Here is a 19,873-nt window from a genome sequence, read left to right as displayed (position 1 = left end):
AGACAGGTACTTAAAAGTACCTTTCTTCATAGTATTGATGAGAACTTAATGGAGGAACAGAAAGTTTAAATAACTTATCCATCATGTCCATGGTCACACAGCCAATGAGTGACAGAGACATTACATTTAAAGATCTTAAGATCTCTTTTTAACTAAAAAAAAAAAAAGAAAAAAGAAATGAAGGGAAGATGGAAGGAAGAAAAGTAAAAGGTTCTAAAACACATTTAAAATGAAAATATACATATCATATTAAAGAATGCTATCTTTCAAAAGAGCCAGGAGAATAGTTTTAGCGGATTTGAGAACATATTATAAAGCAATACCATTTAAAACTTTGGTTCCTGGCACAAAAACAGGAACACAGATCAATAGAACAGATTGGAAAAATCCAGAAATAGAATAGTGTTTTAAAAAATGTAACACATGATAACACAAACTTCTCACAATAAAAATATCAGGAAAAATTACTTAATAAACCAAATTAATATAATTGGAAAATAATTTGGGGAAATAACCAGGTGAGATGGGTACTTGAAAAGGTAAACAAAAATATTCCCTACATGGATTAAGGAGTTAAGTACAAAAAATTGAATGACAGAAAAATCAGCAGGAGATGGAATAGAATATTTATCAGATTTGTGAAAGAACAGTAACTTCAGCTTTGAAGCAGTGGAATAAATCATGAAGGGAAAGACTGACAGATTTGAATACATGAAAAATTTAAAACTTCTGTACAATGAAAAAAACAGCAAGACTAAAATAAAAGGACATTATTCTGAGGGCAGTATTTGCATTCCACATGACAAAGAGAGCTTTAAAACCCAAACGATATATACCTTCATTCAAATGTGTAAGGAAAGCATCAGAGCTCACAATATAAAATGTAAAATGTGAAAAAAATACAGTCAGTAAAAAAAAAAAAATGTGTTCAGCCCACCAACAATCAATACAAATACAATGTAAGTAAAGCAAACTTAAGATAGAATTGTTCACGGTTAAATGGAATCCTGTCCTCTCTCCTTATTGGAGGTCTTCTAATGGATACTAACTTCTTAAAAATTAGTAACATGTAGGCATAATCAGACTCAAAATCACACTGATTTTAATAATCAGCAATTACACATTGAACACATTATGTTCTGGAATAATAAAAGCAAAAGAAGATGTGAGCATGAAGATGTTCATCTGCTATTATTTACAAATGGCAAAATACGGGGGATATCTGAGCACCCACAACTGCCATGGGGACAGCTTCAGACACTGTAACAGGGACTGTTGGACAGGGTAAGAGGGCTCTGTCCGATGGGATGGAGCTAAAGACAGTGACATGTCTGGAGGGAAGTAAAACAAAGGGGAAATCATGTAATACTGTCCTCTGTAAAGCCCTCATAGGCTTATTGAAGAAGGGGAGTAATATGTTGGAGGAAAATCAGAGTGAAACTTTGAGAAAGAGAGGAAGGGAGAGAAGAAAGGAGGGCAGGCATCGGGAGAGTAGGAGAGGTGGTGATGGGCAGCTGGAACGAGGTCCTGAGCAGAAGCTGGCCCCAAAGGCGAGCGTGGGAAAGTGGCCTGTGGAGACAGGGACGTGACTGCCTGCGAGGAGAAGATGAAGAAAGAGAAACCAAAGCACATTCACAGTGAAGCAGGAACAATTCAGTCCTTGGAGAATTTCTTTTTGTAAAATATTTTTTTAAGATGTTGATGGGTCTTTATTTTTTTCATTGATTTATATGCAGTGCTGAGAATGGAACCCAATGCCTCACACATGCTAGGCAAGTGCTCTACCACTGAGCCACAACCCCAGTCCCTTGGAGAATTTCTTACTCGGGTGAGCCCTTCTGGTTCTGAAGACTATGCAGTCTGACAGCTGTGATGCTGTCATTCTGTCACATTGTAACAGCGTTTGTTGGCTAGGCATCTAGTCTTGTCAGTTCCCAGCTATGAAAGGCGCAATGAGCAGAAGTGCCGCCAGGGGGCAGGTTTGGCACTGGCAAAGAAACTTCAAAAATTTAAAAAGAAAAAAAAAAGGATTTTTTTTCTTTCTTTCTTTCAGCACAGGGTCCGTTCTTTATTTTGCAACAATAAATACTGCATCAAGTCCGGAGCAATTTCCTTAATGGTTGTGCTGTGGGTATGAATTTTGTTCCATAAACTCAGGTGTGCAAGAAATGTCACCATACTTTATTTCCTTTAAATAAAATTAAATCCAGCCTCAACCCTCTGTCCTACTAGACCAGGTTGAAAGTCAACCTCTGTCATGATTATGGCTCCCACAGCACCAAGAGGTCCTGCAAAGGTTACAGGCTCTTAGCCAATGCTAACGTTTAGGTTGTTGGTCCATCCTCGTTACCACTGAAATAGGATCTGAACCAACATGACTTCTTGGCATACTGTGGCTGTGGTGTGTCACCATCAGTCAAAGATATGGGCAGACGTTCCAGTGTCTTGAACACAGGGCTGGGGGCAAGCATCGCCTCAGGACACCCAAGGCAGGGAAGAAGGGATGATCCCCAAATGTTGAGATCTCGCCTCCTGCACGCCTCCTCCAGCCTGAGGGGAGTTTCTCTCCCTCACTTGTTCCCAGTGGATTTGCCTCCTCTCTGCTACCTTCACAGGTCAGCTGAGGCTTCAGAAAATGCAGGAAAAGGGAGGACTCCAGACCAGGCAAGCCTTAGGACAGGCATGAAGCCCAGAAGCCCTGTCTCATTCTTAGGATGGAAAAGGAGAAAACACAAGAACAAAAATGCACCTATATATCTTAACTGTGCTGTCACCTTTGCCACAAGGTCACAGTCCTGAAAACACCCTCTCTCAGGTCTGACAGCAGGTGACAGTTTTCTCTTTCTGCAGACGACTCAGAGCTCTGGTGTCCCTCAGAGAAGGAAGACAAAGAGACGACACAGCCTCATCGCTAGGAGCTTCCAGGAGACAGATAATTGAGGAACAATGAATTTAGGTGAAATTTACAAACTGAAACCTGAAAACAAATTCCCACTGACAAATGTATAAATTAAAAAAAAATTTGCCAATATTTAAAGTATCAAGATCAAAAGACAGTTCACATGGTCTCTGTAACTATAGCTTCTTCTAAAAGAGAAGAACTGGCAATCCAGGCCCTCATTTCCATACAGAGGTCATTATCAGGAGCTGTGTCGAGATTGTTCCCCTTACTTGGGGCCAATGCTTTCCAGTTTGCCACAGTCCCCACTATTCCTTATTGTATTACATCCAGTCTACCTCCCTCATTGGTTCAACTTATCCAGTTTCTATAGGTATTTGGGTTTGCAACTCCTGATTGAATAAACTAAATGACACTATACTCAGGGACACAATGTTAAGTATTACATGAGCATTTAATTAAGTCTCTTCATTTCCTCAATACTCACCACTCTGTTATATTTGAAAATTCAGAATTATTTCAGTTGGACTTATGATGTTAACAGAGCAAAGAAACAGAAGATTGAAATGTGGTTGATATGTAAATGCAATAGACAAGAACAATAGTACTCTGGCATAGAGCAGAGTATAGTCCTGCCTCTTGCATGTGTGTAGAACAGCAGACCCAAAGGACAACATGATGTTTGTAAAATGCAGCTTTAGCAGTGTTCCTTGGAGGAATTGTTATGGAGGGTGCTCGTGGATTAGCCAGTCACAACTGAACAACTGTTCACTGATGGTCATGAGCCACAAGAAGCCATCTACATGGAAAGTCCTCCTTAAGAAAGGTCTTCGTCCTGACCAGCATGAACTCAGCCTCAGCTCCTAGAGATACCAGCTTCATTCTGCTCAATTTTAATTTTCAACAGATAAGCCAACAGATAAGCCAAGCTCAGAACTAGTCCCACAGTAATTAGAATATCCCAACAGAAACAAAAGAGAGAAGGCTGTTAAACTCAAGAGAGAAAGAAATATAAAAAACAGAAAAAATCATTTTTTTAATGAGGTCATCTGTACTTGACTGTTTCCTGAAGAGTTAAGTCACTATCCATGAAAAATTCCTCTCTCTGTGTCTGTAAATGTTTAAAGGTCAAAAAGCAATATAATTAAGCAAGTAAGTAAATATGTTAATTAATAATAACAACAATATAAAGTGTATATTGTTTAAAGATGATGTTAAACACAATAGAAAACTTGCTGTGAAATTTCCTGTTGAAAATGCATATTCAGTAAGAATTTTGCTGGAATCTTTATTTTTGTTTTGGTTGAAATTTCATTAATCCATTGGAGTAGGTACTCAGACTATGACTGAAGACTAGGGAAGAAAGATGAGAATAAAACCACCAAACACTGGGAGTACCCCTGTTCCTCAGCCAAAGAGACACCCCAGCTTCTTCAGTTGATTTATGAAGGTCGCCTTTCTATGGGAAGAACCTGTGTGGCTCCTGGGCCTTTAAATGCAGAATGACAACAGAATAAAACTGATTATAACTACAATGTCTGATAAGTTATGCATAATCATATCTCTACTCGAAAGAGAGGCATTTTATCTCAGGTCTTAATAGCATGGGAAAAGAACATACAGTATCTACACTATTTAGGAAATTCACTGCTTAGGCATTTTTGAAATCACATCCCAGACATGAGCAGAGCAAGTCACATTTAGAAACTCTTGATTTAAAAGGAACTTCTATATTAGACTCTCCTTAAATATAAAATTTGAAGCAATGAGAGTGTAAAAATGAGTGATAGCCCCTAAAACAACTGAGTTTTGAAGAATATATGTCACAAAAATTTTAAAAGACTTATTTTTAAAAATTATTTTTTTTTTAGTCCCCACTATACTTTTTGATAAATAGGGCATTTTCAGTTCATAATCCAAAAATGAGAGATTGGACATATGATTATCACAGATGATGATTGCAAAAAAAATCAGAATCAAAATTCTCAATCAGAATCAGGAGCTTTCAAAATTTTTATGAACCATACTTATGCACACCAGCATATAAACAGCCACACCAATGAAAGAAGAAGGCATTATATATGTCAAAGAGGAGAGATGAGTCCAGATATGGAAAGAGAAAAGAATAATCAGGAAATGAATGGAGCAAGACAAGGGACATTGATACCCTTCCTATAATCCCAAGATATGGCCGTTTGTACATCTGTGAGGCTTCCGCAGAGGCACATCACCATACCCAGATCATGCAGTCTTGTTTTTAAGAACTGTTCATCAGAAGCCTGTCAGGAACATTACCAAATTCTCTCTAAAGATATCTGGAATACCATATCAAGCTTATTACCAAACAAGCAGTAAAACAACAAACCCATCAAGTAGGTTCTAAAAGATTTATTCTTCCTTTACTACTGAGGAGAAAGGAGCCTATTATAAATGACCAGCATTAGTCACAAAACTGCAAGTCAGCAGATTAAAAAAATAAAAAGTTCAAGTGACCATGCATGCATAAAGAAAAGACAGCTCGTTAAATACTTTCAAGAGTAAATTGTGTTGGTATAAAGTAGAATTATTTATGAAACACCAACAAAAGAGGAAATCTGCCTCAGAACATGGAGTGTAACTGTGAGGCAAAACCAATAGAATTTTCAGTTACATCTGTGGAAATTATGCTTCCAGTTTATCTTTACATTCCGTCCCAGCATCTGCATCCTCAATATCTGATCATGTGGACCAACTTCAGAAGCAATATTCTTGCACCAACTTATTTTAGGCTGTGACTTTTAAGTGCAAAGTATAGCTCTATCTCAATGCCTGAAGCTTTCAGGGAGCCCTAGCAAACCAGAAGATCTCACTGTGAACCATCAGAGTCACTGACCCTGAACTTGAAACCAGTGCAGACGGTGCACACATTGTAGTAAATGAGATAGAAGTAGATGCAGAGGCAGATGCAGAGGTAGAGACAGAGATAGAAACAGATGAAGTGGTGAGAGAAATATGAAAGAGAGAGAGAGAGAGAGAGAGAGAGAAAGAGTGAGAGAGACAGAGAGAGAGAAGAGAGAGAAAGTATGAAGGTCAAGTTTAAAAGAGAAGTAGAGGGAAAAGAATGTCAACTATATATTATACCTGAAAATATATGAGAGAAAATTGTAAGCATACTGATTGAATATTGTTCCATCATGGTCTCCGGAGTAGACAAACACCTGTGGTTCTAGAAGAAAATATTGGAACATCTTTTAATAACTAAAAATTTCAAATTTACACATAAAAAGCTTTGTGCATTTTTAAAATGCATATGCTGTGTTTATAAAGTAATATTTTTGGATAACTTTAAAACAATAGACAAATATTAAAGAAAAGGCTCAGTTGTTTTTTTAACTACTAGGCTAGCCTCTGCCTAAAACAAAACCTATGGCTTCATTGAGTCAATAATTCTACACTTTGCTACAGTATTATTATTATTTTGTTACTCTTTTCAAAAAGCGATATAAATTAATTGTAAAAAATTAGAAAATTACAGAAAAGTTTTAAAAGAAAAAAGCAACTATAACTTTTTCTTTAAAATACTTTGATTCCTATTATCTGCCTTTAATCTAAGCACAGAGTATTTTATATGTATTTATGTATTATGTATATATGCACATAATTTTCCAAATTAGTATCATATAAATAGGCTGATTTATAACTTGTTTTTTTTTTCAAGCAATGATATATTACAATATTGCTGTGGAATGGAATACCAATTGTCTGAATACTATAAATTTGTGTATAAATTATTTATTAAAATTTAACCAATTCCCTATAGTTGAATATTTAGTTACTTCTAAAATTTTAGCTATTTTAAGTAATAACTATGACCTTCTGAGTAGCTTTTCAACCCTCACATTCTATAACTATTCAAAAGCATGCATTTTTAGAAGTAGAATTTTTGGAAGAAAAATACATGCAAAATTAAAGCATGTGATGCATTTTATAAAGTTGTTCTTTGGAAAATGATACAAATTTATGTACCCATTGGTAGTGTGTAGGAACCCACTGACACTTTCATCAACAGTAAGAAGTATAGTATTTGCCAATTTAATTAGTGAAAGTGATCCATGACCTAGTTCCTAATGTGTTTCCTCCCTTGTAGAGAAATTGATGAAACTTCTCAGGTCATTTACTCAGTGCAGGGATCTCAATACTAGAAGTCACAATAGACCAAGTTAGGAAAGTATCTTAGGACCATCTATGGAAACTTTGGAAGCCAAGCAGAGGTGACTAGATTTTGTTCTGTTGGCCAGTTGTTCTCAAGGGGATGGTACTACACTCATAAGCAATACCTTGGAAATAGGTGCAAATGTTTTAGTTTTTCATGATGTTTGGGAATTACTACTGGTATTCAGTGAGTGGGGATCAGAAATGCCAGCTGCCTTTTAATACTGTGTAGAACAATCTTGAGCAACAAAGAACCAGCCCAGGACTTGCCCAACTTTCAAATATTCTACCGAAAATGCAGGAGATGAAAATCCTGATTATAATCATTCAAGTCTGGCAGTTAACTCTATTTTACATGCAATGTCAAATACTCTGTGCCTATTTTTAATAAACATTGTTTTCTACTCCCATGTAAAGCAGGGGGGAAACTGTTTTTTTCCAAGTTTTATTAAGATCTGTGCACCATTTTTTAAAATTATGTCACTACTACCACACCTTTCTCGTTATTTGCATCACCATCATCTCCTACTTACAACAGTCTGCATTTGTGTATGGCTTATACTTACTAAGAATATGTACAGGAATCTTATCACTTCTACATGTCTTATGATATTGTCCTACTCAAACACTGATAAGATGAAATGCATTTTTATCATAAATGAATTTCCTCTTATAGTACATAAGAGGTCTTATATAGTCTTATGAAATTATGTGTAGGTAAACCATATTTTCTATTGGTTTCATCTTAGGAGCGTAAAGGGAACATTACTTACTATAAAGAGTGGTCATTGGGTCTGACAGGATTGAAAACTGCTGCTGTAACGAATGGGAAATAATTCAGAGCCTTCTAGCAGGAGAGTGCAGATAAAGCAGAGCTGCAGAGAAGAAAAGAATGACTTTATGCTGGGCGTGGTGGAGCACGCCTGTAATCCCAGCAACTGGGGAGGCTAAGGCAGGAAGATTGTGAGTTCAAAGTCAGCCTCAGCAGAAGTGAGGTGCTAAGCAACTCAGTGAGAACATGTCTCTAAATGAAATACAAAACAGGGCTGGAATGTGTCTCAGTGGTGGAGTGCCCCTGAGTTCAATCCCCAGTACAAAAAAAAAAAAAAAGATTCTATTTCATTTGCTAGAAAATGGATGGATCTGGAGACCATCAAGCTAACTGAAATAAGCCAGTTCCAAAAACCTAAGATTCTTTCTGATATGCAGATGATGCTAAAACACAACACGGTGGGAGGGGAAGAAGAGAAGTTCAGCTGATTAGACAAAGGGGAATGGAGGGAAGGGAGGGTAACAGGAATAGGAAAGACAGTGAAATGAATCTGACTTAATTTTCCCATGTGTATATGTGAATGCATTACAGTGAATCTCCACATCATGTACAACCAACCACAAGACTGGGATCCTAATTAGAATAAGACGTACTCCATGTGTGTATAAATAAGTCAAATCATACTCTATTGTCATTTATAACTAAAAAGAACAAAAATTAAAAAGAAAAAAGAAAATGAATTGGAGAAGGTATAACAGGAGGCGAAAGGACCAGATAAGAGGCAAATACAATCTAAACAGGGAATTAATGAAGATCTAGGATATTGTAATATCTAAAAGAATCAGGAAGAAACATATTTATGGAGAACATCTTAAAAGGAGAAGTCACTGGAATTCACTGCTTGAATATACTTCAATCTAGTGTCACAGAGTAACGGTCATGCTATCAGACACAGTGACTGTTCTCAAAAACAGTCACACATGTGCAAGCACATTTGCAAGCACACATATCCGTTTATGCACACCAACACTCCAAACTCATTATCAAATCATCCTTCTGCCTTCTCTTGCCAAAGGGAAGACTTATCACACCAGTGACTCTGAAATCTGACAGCACAACCTGACACTAGTGTGAATTGAAGGGGCAAAGCCTTATTCGGTTTATTTATTTGTTTGTGATTCTCCATCCAAGATAAATCCTGAAATAAATTTCAAGTATGCGTTAAGTACACTGCAGGTTATAAATCATATACTTTCATTCTTGTACTACAGTAAGCAGAAAGCCACATAGATCAACAGTAGATATAGATGCATCACATCCCCATTGCCAAATTCATGCATACACACCCAACAGAGAAGAAGAGAATAATAGGAAACTAAGAACCCGAGGAACAACAATAATTTGTGGGCAGCATATATTGTTATTAATCAAAAGCACCCATGACAATTAAAATTGTGTAATATTAGACCAGACAATGGGAAAATAAGGTTCAAAATTACAGAAAAGTATTTCCAAAATGGAAGGCTAGATATGAGCCATAAGAAGATTGGGTATTAACCATAAGAGAATAGATGTTAGGGCTGGGGATATAGCTCAGTTGGTAGAGTGCTTGCCTTGCAAGCACAAGGCCCTGGGTTCGATCCCCAGCACCGCAAAAAAAAAGAAAAAAAAAATGTTAGCAAGCATTGGAGATATAAGAGAATGTCTTGATTCATATTTAATTTCCAATTAAGTTGACAAGTATATAATATTTTGAATTCTCTGATTTCAAAATATTTCAACTTCAAATGTTCTGAGAATAGAAAGTAACATAATGAGTGAGAAATATTCCCTAAAACAATGAAACGATATGCTCATTCTTACCCTTACCTGTACAACACCACTGAGTCAGCAAAACACAAAAATCGTACTCTCCATTGCTTTTCTTAGCAATCAAAAAATCATTTCTAGCTTAGTAAGAAAGATGGTAACCATATCTTTCTCATTTAGAAGCAGTTTCTCTTCCTACCCCACCAAAAATCATCAGTTGCATTCTATCAAAGTGAAAAATGTGCCTCTAAACCTCACCATTAAATTTCTCACATTGTCCAGTTCCTGCTTCTTTTTATGGATCACTTACCATCTGAAATGTATTCCAAAGCACTTTCCTATTTGTGCTGTGTGACAAAAATACAAGACAAATCCCAAGGACTATGCTAACCACCTGAAACGGGTAGTGAAGCACCCATCTAGGCCCATGCACAGATAACAACACCCACCTCTCCCCATTTTTGCTGCCTGCTCTCAGGTTTGATAATACTTATATATCAGTCACCTCTTATGTCACAGTGCAGGAGGTTTAATGCATCATGAGAAAACAGAAAATGACCAGAGGCTGAAAGGATGTGTATAAGAAAGGCTAGAGGTGTGGATATGGTTGAAAGGCAAAGCAAGACATTCTTCCTCTTAAGTCAGGGCAAAAAGTCCACTTTTTTTTACCTTGGAAGAGAAAGTCCTATGACCTCCCTATGACCTCTCCTCCTCCTCACATTACTTCTCCTGTGCACCCCTATGGTCTTGAACCTCACCCTCCCTGCCTGAACCTCTGTGTCTTTGTGCTGTGTTTCTTCTTGGCACCAACTTCTTTACAATTGTTTGCTGGCTGGCATCCATGTATTGCCTAAGACACAACTCCAGGGATGCACACTAAGGAAGATGTTCTTTCCACTTTCACTGCAAACAGAGTTTATCTCCACTTACTAGTTACGACGAAATTGTCTCTATTCATTGTCTCCTTGAACATGAACTACTCATGGGCAGAGACAAAGTTCTTTGATGTTTGTATCTCCAGTGCATAACACAGTGAGCACTCAATACATGTTCACTGTTGACTGACACATAAGTCTGTCCTTTCCTTCAAAGGGCAAGTAGGAGGGCTATTAACTATAAAAGTTATTAAAATAATTAGTGTTTTCTCCATTGAGGGGAGGAAGCAAATCACAAGTCAGAGCCTTTACTAACCAGGAGCATGGTGTCTCCTGTTCAATTTGGGAAGGAAGACACAGGGATAAGGGATTGCATAAGTTTAAGGGTACCAACTCATCATGAGCTCTGGTGCTACATGTCATGGCCGCTGAATATTTTCCCTGATAAGTGGATGATGATATATAATGAGGATGGGGGGGTGAGAGAATAGAGATACTTTAGATTACATAAAGGGAAATGAGGGGGGGTGTGAACAATGGTGGAATGAGACAGACATCATTACCCTGTGTACATGTATGACTACACGAATGGTATAAATCTACATCATGTACAACCATAGAAACTAAATGATGTACCTCATTTGTGTACAATGAATCAAAGTGCAGTTTGTAAAAAAATTAAAAATAAATAATAAAATTTTAAAAAATTCCTATGGGAACTTTCAAGTTCACGTTCAACATATATTATGTTCATACTGCAGTGGGTGGGATGAAGTAGTCCTGACTCATGAGACTTCGAAATTCTTGGATTATGGATTAGAGGCAAGATTTTAACTGGCAGAGCCATGTTAGGCAAGGTGTGGATGAGACCAAGCAAGCCCTGGAGTCTGGGCTTCTCCCGACTCTGGATTTTCAGCCTTCAGTAGCTATGTGCGGGGACGTTTTTAAGCACATTCTGTTGGGTGATTAACTGAAAACCTTTCCTGGCATTTCTTTCATTTTCTTCCTGGAAGCCTCTCGCGTGTAATACACAGGCCTTTGTTAGTAAAGAGGACAAATGCTGCACACTTGGAAAGGGTATCAGATTGAGACTTCTAACATTATTTCCAACTGAGGGGATGCAGCAATCACTGAGATGCTCCAGCAGAGCTGAGAGCAGGAGCCGTTCATCACACAACTTACACCTCCTGTCCTGTTACCAGATCACATTTTCTGAAGTGCCCTGGAAATCAGAGCCTCTAACAAATTATACAGTCATCTTGCAAACAGCACAATTTTGTTTTGGATTTGTGTGTTTATATCAAGTGTGTTGATTTGTTTGATGTAACCATTTGACATGTGGTTATTTTCTAATATAGTAGGAATCACCTCTTGAAATCTTCAGGAGGCCACAGCAAGTACAGAATTACCTATAGCATCAATAGTCAATGGGCATTGAGTTCATCTCATCAGAAAGAAAAATATAATATCATTATTACTTACCAAATTGAGTTTTTCCCAGAATTCTGGTCCTTCCTCCATCTTTCTGAGGCTCGGTGGAATGTACCAAAAGCAAATATTGGCATATTCAGGCTGAGGATTAAGAAAATGTTACTTTGAGATTTATCTTAGAATACAATAAAAAAAAAAAACAAACTTCTTGAATTCTTAGGTCATCTCTTTAAAAGTTTTCATGTGTGTATAACTTTGATAACAAATCAGAAACTTTTTAAAGTAGCCATCCATTCTGCCTAACTTCTAACAAAGCCTATTGGAAAACTTTCTCCGCCATTGTTTGCAGCTAGGAAATTCTCTTTCATGTAGATAAAGATGGGTACAGATCATGAAAGAGCAAAAATCTGGAGCTGACTCAAAGCAGAGCTGACCATCAATTAATGCCTAATAGCCAGAAGCTCAGGGCCTCCCTCTTCAACAGTCATCCCTAAGTTATTTTTTTTAACACCATCACATCCTTCCAAAACTTCTTTCTCTGCTTTTGGCAGCTAAAATTGACCTCCTGTTATCAGCTATACCTGATAAATACAAAAGCCCCTCTGAGTTGATAGCAACATGACATACTTGGGCTTCATTAACCAGCACTGCCACAACCCTAGCCAACATTACTTAGGAAAACAAGGAGAAGTTAAAGAGGAGGAGGAAGAAGAGGGGGAGGAGGAGGAGATGATGATGACAAAACATCACCTTGACTCCTGGCTCCCAAACATCAGTAAGAATGTAAACGAGTAGGTCCGAGCTCCTGTGCTCAGATCCAGAGTTTGATTGAGACCATCCTAGAAAAGGTCAAAGAGCTGGCATCTTCTAAAGTGGGTAGTAAGTGATCTATGTTTGAGAAACTCTGGTATAAACTATAGCCTATAGTCCAGTCACCTTTCCCACTAGCCTGTTTTCCTATCAGAATTGATTATACATGGGATGATATTTCAGAACAGGCTTCAACCCAGTCATTATCATAAACAATTCTTTGTCCTCATTAAACAATATAACAAGAGCCATGACAAAGGCAATCCCAAGACTTTTGCTCAATGACTAGGTGATCTGAGACATTATGTTGGGGATTCACACATTGAACCCCTGGAATTGTACTTGGGAAAGATTATGGGTCACACCCGCCCTCTTCACCTGAAGCTTAGCACTGACGGTATTTGAAATGACTTTCATTTTTCCTTCACAAATACAGTTGGCAGATAACCAATGTTACGACAGTTCTCAATAAGCATCGGAATTATTCATGAATTTCAGTACAAAGCACAAAGAAAGCGCAAACAACTATCACTTCATATCTTAAGATCAAGAATGATATCATATAGAGATCTGATTTTAGTGGATTTTAAAGCATGAGTGAGTGCTCAGGAACATTTCCAGCTTAACAAGAACATTGATCTGTTCACCCTTTCATCTTTAAAATTTTTAACATTCTTATTGAATTTGACAAAAAAAAAGAGTTACAAATCTTCAAAATATAGAGTAGTTTAAATAAAGTACTATGTAATTCAACTCAATTTCCGCAAATATTTATCATGAGACTACAATAGATTTTTTAAAATCTGCATAATTTACACTTGGATTTCTGATTTATAATTGATTTGGTTACTCTCAGCTGGAATGCATTGGACTTCCAAATTCTTTGATCATTTAATGTGAATAAATCTTTCCAAATAAAGTAACTATGATTAGAAAGTAAAAGAAAAAACATAGTTAACTGTTATTAGATTCTAGGACTTCATGTCTTTATATCAAAGAGAATTTTTTCCCCAGATCCATTTACGTCAGCTATAAATTTATTGCCACTCAGTTCCAAATCCATCCTGTCTTGGTGTCCTGCAATAATGGAGGTGGACACTAAATATTTCTCCCGTGTCATTGGTCCAGTCTTACACTTTGTCATCAGAGAGTGCTGGAGGTACACTGGAGAAGGAAGGGGTCTCTTTTCCTGGTTTGATGTGCAAACTTCACTGGCCTCCTGTCAAGTCTGTGTTCTTTTTAGCAGCAAACAGTCCCAGGTACCTCCTCTCTTCAAAAGGCATCATAGTCAACTGGCATAAAGGGTCTTTCCTGCAATATGTCCTTCAGGTGGTTTCATGGAGGAGTGACATCAGCCAAGTATCTGACTGTGTATGACTTCTCTAGTGCCCCTCTGGGTAGCCTGCAAGGAGCTCCAAGTGATGGTACCTCTCTGGAGATGGCTTCCCTCAGCACTCCAAAGGATGATGTCTAGCAAATCTTGCCAGCGTTACATGATGTCAGTGAACTTCTCTGAGATCCTGGACACTATGGTGACACCTCTCCAAAAAGGCATGGATCTCGATCTGGGAGGGAGTAACCTCTTCCTCATGTGCTCTGTCTCCACCCTAGGAGTGGTGGATGCTCCCTACATCAGTATTCCTGTTCTGTTTGTTTGTCTTTGTGGTGCTGGGCTGGGGAATGAACTCAGAGACTTGCACCTGCTAGGCAAGCACTCTGCACTGAGCTGCATGCCCAGCTCTTACTCCTGTACATTTTTTATTTCTCTTTCTTTCCTATGAGACAATCCCTCATGATTTTCTCCTGATTAATATATCATTAACTACATTCATTTTATTTGCAGGAGAATATTATAAAACATTTTATAACAACTGGATCTGGTATGAAAGATGCTATATATCATAAGTTGAGGCATAAACCTTGTAAATTTATTTCCTTTAGTAAGTTCCTGTTTAGATATTTTGGTAGTGACATTTCTGTGATTCTTTTTGCCCAAACGTTCTCTTTTAGAATGGGATGACTTCAGTGCTAAAGACATTTGAGAACCTGTAAACTCTTCTGACACTTTACTTCATTGGAAGAAATTTGATGCTCCATTTGGTAGAATACCTTCACTTTAATCATTTCCAAAATTACTAAGAGTTGAAAAAAAGTCTCTGAATGTTCACAAAGAACATATTTGAGTTTTCCCCCTGTCTCTTTCACTCTATAGCTTGACTTTCTTCAAGATACATCAAAGCACTAATGAGTATTTTTAGAACAGAACCATTCACATGCCACTTAATTTTAATTCCCTTCATATATGAAAGTATGACTTCTTGGGTATCTTGGGAACACATTTAGTCTATGTTCTCTAAAAACTATAAAAATGGAAAGGCATAAAAAGGAATCCATCTCTGTAGTGCAGGATACAAAAACCCTGTAGCAAAAAGAACACTGTCCTAATCTTTAAATTGCCATTAAAGAAAAGATGAATCTATCCTGGCTTTCAAATAGGAAAAAGAAACAGATATATTCTAAGGTGCTTTCATGTGAATCCCAGGACGGATTATTGAGTAAATGATAAGAGATCACTTGAGAAATCAATTAGTGGTCACCAAGAGATGACAGTTCAGTAAAACTGAGTCATATAAAAAGAGTCGTCCCCTTCATCTGCAATGTCATTAAATCATAATAGTAGTAATAAAAACAAATCTAGTACTATGCATTCTAATAAGTATGAATGTGAACTCCAGCATACAGATTCAAATAATCAATCATACAAATATGGAATGAAGACAAAGCTGGAAAGGTGGATTTTAACTGACTTCAGGCTCCTAGGTTTTAAATAAGATTGGGCTATTGAAAAATATCAAAGGCAGATTTAGGCAACACAAAAAGTCTGGTTTTAGAGTCACAAGGATGTAGGCTTGAATATGAGACACTCGTTCTAAGTATCTGCTTTCTAAACTACAATACAGAGATGGAGATGGTATTACCTATACCACAGCATGGGTCTGATAACACAAAGATGATTTATTTTCAGTATTTGGTACCACATCTGGCACACAGCTGGCACTCTATTAGATTAGTGACTATTATTTGGAGCTAATATTGGTAGAAAGAAATGACTTTTCAAATGGATAAATGACCTCATTGAAATCTGTACTGGTTGAAATATATCACTATGTTAATCTCTGGGTAGCATATTTGAAGGGGAACACTAAACCTTGCAAAGTATCCAAAGACCAACTAAACTGTATGACATAAGAAGCACAAATTCCTGTACTATCAATAGTTTCGCATTGGGATGAGAAAATGACTTAGTGTACTTGCCTCTAGAAATTCAGATGCAAGTAAGGGAGCTAGATAAGGCAAATAAACTACAATGGAAAGAGCATTACAGAAAAGGAATCTTTTCATAATCTAATATTTCTGGCAAAAAACAGTGCACATGTAGAAGCCAGTGTATTCAGAGGAATGGTAAATAGTTGGAATGAAGAGGGGACAGGGTTTAATGAGGAGAAGTGAAGCTAGAAATGGAGGTGAAGCTCATTTCAAGTGGGGCTTCCTCATAGACCATGGTTGGGAGTCTGGACTTGATCCCAGAGGCAACGTGAAGTCATTGCAGAGTTTCATCCTGGGGAACAGATTTCATTTTGGAAAAGCCACTCAAGCTTCAGTATGGAGGATGGGCTGAAGAGGTCAAGGACTAGAAGTGGGGTACAAGAGGCAATGGAAATATGAAGAGTGATTGGGTTCCTAAACTAAGATGGTGACTTTGGGACAGGAGAATATGATTTCCCAAAGATATATAGGGGAAATAAAAGAGAGATGATGAAACACGGCATAGACAAAGGGGAATGAAGGAAAGGGAGGGGGGATGGGAATAAAAAAGACAGTAGAACGAATTGGACATAACTTTGCTATGTTCATATATGAATATAGCATGAGTGGAATTCCACATCATGTTTAATCAAAAGAATAAGATCCTATTTTTAGAAAAAGTTATACTCCATGAATGTATAATATGTCAAAATACATTCTACTGTCATGTATATGTAAAAAGTACAAATAAAAAATTAATTTAAAAAACAGATTTTTGCTTGAATGGATCACAGTTCTAATGACCAAAGAGGAATATAGAAGTTTAGTAAGAAAAATGGCTACCCTTCAGTGTACGAAATGACAAATTTGAAATGCCTGTGAAGTCTAGATGGAAATGTCAGGACACACGCATACAAAAAGGACTTCTGTTTTGGAGACAAGTCAAGGATGGAGACATATATTGAGATTATATATATTAAAACTTTCGAAGGAGACTATGTGGACATAACAAAGGGCCAAAAGCAAGAGTCAAGAGGAGTATCTAAAAGGGTATTCAGATGAAGAGACCTTCACATAGAGACTAAGAATAAACACTTGGAGGGCTGGGGAGATAGCTCAGCTGGTAGAGTGCTTGCCTTGCAAGCACAAGGCCCTGAGTTCGAACCCCAGTACCGCCAAAAAAAAAAAAAAAAAGAACACTTGGAAAAGAGGGAAACTGGGAAAGAAGGTCAAAGTAACTAAGACAAGAGAATTTCAAGAAGGATGGAGTGGATAACACTGTAAAATACTGTAAAAATCCAAGAAGATTAAGCACAGTACGTTAGATTTAGCAATCAAGAGTTCGTTGTGACCCAACAAATCTATATAACAAGATGATCATGTAAGATAAATCATGACATGCTTGACGTATCTTAGTAGTAGGGTTCACTGAATACTAGAATGTGTGTAATCAGTACTACCTTGGAGAAGGATGAGCTAATGTATTCTCTGCAGCAGGAAATTGACAAGTAGAGGTTGGTTACCTGTTGACAACCTGCAATTGACAGAAGTTCGACAAGATGTCCTTGAAGATGCTTCATAATTCTGTAAGTCTATGAAACCTAAAGAACTCTTCCTAATGTGGAACTCAAGAAAACCAAAAAGTTGAATAATTAGGACTCTCACAAGATTTCAAAATGAAATATGTGAATGATAGTGTAAGAATGAATATACCTCTAGAAAGCATCTATTAGATCTTAGATCCAACACAGGAAAAGTAGAGAGGTGATTTCAGGTGACTATGAATAATGTACAATTTATTTACAATAATAACTCTCAATCATCTTCGGGAAGATATGCATTGCTTTTGCTTGATTCAGGAACAGAAATTCAAGTGCCGAGTCCTCTGCTGTTGCGTTCATTTACTGTTTACAATATTCTGCTTAGATTTCTCATTGCTGTCTGCTAACCACCAGTCTGTCTGTCTCTCCCTCCATTCATCCTTCTCAACTGGACACTTACATGTGAGATTCAAAGCTTAATTATATTTTATTTCTTGGAATAAAATAAGAGGACGAGGCATATGCAGAACTCATACAAAAAATCTTCATAGGAGGTGCTGGGGGCTATACATGCAAGAGGCCTAGGGTTCAATCCCAGTACCAAAAACAAAACAGAAAAAAAAAATGATATACAAAAAACTTCTTATAGTAGAAATTCTAATCATCTAGGAAGCCACCTTCACTGCCAGGGACAACTGAATTCCATAGGAAAAGTACTGAGGAGCAGAGGCTGCCTATTGATTAAAACCCACCCTAGCTTCACAAAGATCTGAATGTAATTCCCTAAAGATGATGGTGAGACATCCCTTCCTCACACTGCTAAGCCTTTAGGAAGAATATATACATAAAATTTTAAGAAGCTAATCTTTTTTTTTTTTCTAGAGCAGACATACTTTTTTATTAGTTCATTTTAGTTATACATAATATTAGTGTTCATTTTGACATAATTATACAAGCATGGTATATAATTTTCTCTGATTTAGTCTCAAGTACTTCTCCTTTCCCTCCCCTCCTCTCTCATCCTGTTCCCTTCCCTTTATTCTATAGTATATTTTTTAATTCGTTCCTAGTGGATATACATGGAGGTGAGAGTTACTGTGGTACATATATGTACATAGAAAAATTAGATTAAATATATTCCACGGTTCTTCCTTTTTCCCATCCCTCCTCCCTCCCTCTCAATCCCTTCTCTACTCCAATGATCTCTTCTATTTTCATGAAATTCCCTCTCACCTTTTCTTTTCTTATTAGATCCAATACACAAATAAGTTGAAAGGATGGAAAATAATATACCATGAAAACAATAAACCAAAAGAGCTATTGTGGCTATACCAATGTTTTAGATTTCTATTGTTGTTATCATAATTACCACAGACGTAGCAACTTAAAACAATACCATTTACTAGCTAATCTTTTTTCTCATCACTTTTTCCATCATCTATAAGAAGACTTGCAGATCCGAGGTATACGGTATTTTCCATAAGCGCTACAATTCCCATCGTTAAGAGAAACTAAGGCAACTCAAATTTAAGAAAATAAAGAAATAATTAAAACTCAAGAAAATCTAAAAAGTGACTCAAACTTGTCTTAAGCCAATCCCATGACTATCCTTTCTCCCCTACATGCTTAGGCAGGCCTCAAAAAAACTCAAAACATTCTTAAATAGATAATGCCATTCTCATGACTAATGAAATTATCAATAATTCCTTGATATCCTCCAATAACCAGTTCATATTCAAAGTTCCCCAACTGTTCCAAAAGTTACTTTTTATAGTCAGTTTGTTCAAATTAGTATTCTACTAGTGTCTCTCATGCTGCATTTAGTTATTAGGTCTCTCTGGTCTCTTTGAACCTAAAAAAATTATCAACACTCTCTTCTTAATGCTTCTTCAACCCACTGACCTGTGGAAGACACCAGGTGCCTCCTTGTAGAACATCCCACATTCTAAATTTGTCTTCTTGCTTCTCTGTAGTGTGACTAGAAAGTGATTTAGATGCGACTTTGCAAGTTTATTTGTAGCTTAGGTTTTCAGGAACTTCGGAGATTTAGAACCTCCTAATTTGCTGCCTCCTTTGTAGACAGCAGTAGAAGCCCTGCTCTGGATTCTCTGAGCAGTGTTTCTCAAACTTTCTTTTTTTTTTTTTTTTTTTTTTTGTGGTGCTGGGGATTGAACCTAGGGTCTTGTGTGTGCAAGGCAAGCACTCTACCAACTGAGCTACATCCCCAGCCCTGTTTCTT

At 37.2% G+C, this 19,873-nt stretch overlaps 1 protein-coding gene across 1 annotated transcript in view; it reads right to left on the bottom strand.

Annotated features, from left to right (window-relative positions):
- The window catches only part of GADL1 (glutamate decarboxylase like 1), a 506,342-nt gene that overhangs the window by 41,706 nt on the left and 444,763 nt on the right, over positions 1–19,873 (bottom strand). Inside the window, exon 17 of the mRNA XM_079113990.1 lies at positions 12,029–12,118. Coding sequence (XP_078970116.1) covers positions 12,029–12,118 — 90 coding nt within the window. The remainder of the gene's footprint in view (positions 1–12,028; positions 12,119–19,873) is intronic.

This window comes from Sciurus vulgaris (assembly GCF_902686455.1).
Source record: "Sciurus vulgaris genome assembly, chromosome: 16".
Lineage (NCBI taxonomy): Eukaryota > Metazoa > Chordata > Mammalia > Rodentia > Sciuridae > Sciurus > Sciurus vulgaris.
Note: the sequence above shows the minus strand (reverse complement) of the source record. Positions and strands in the feature narration are given on the sequence as shown.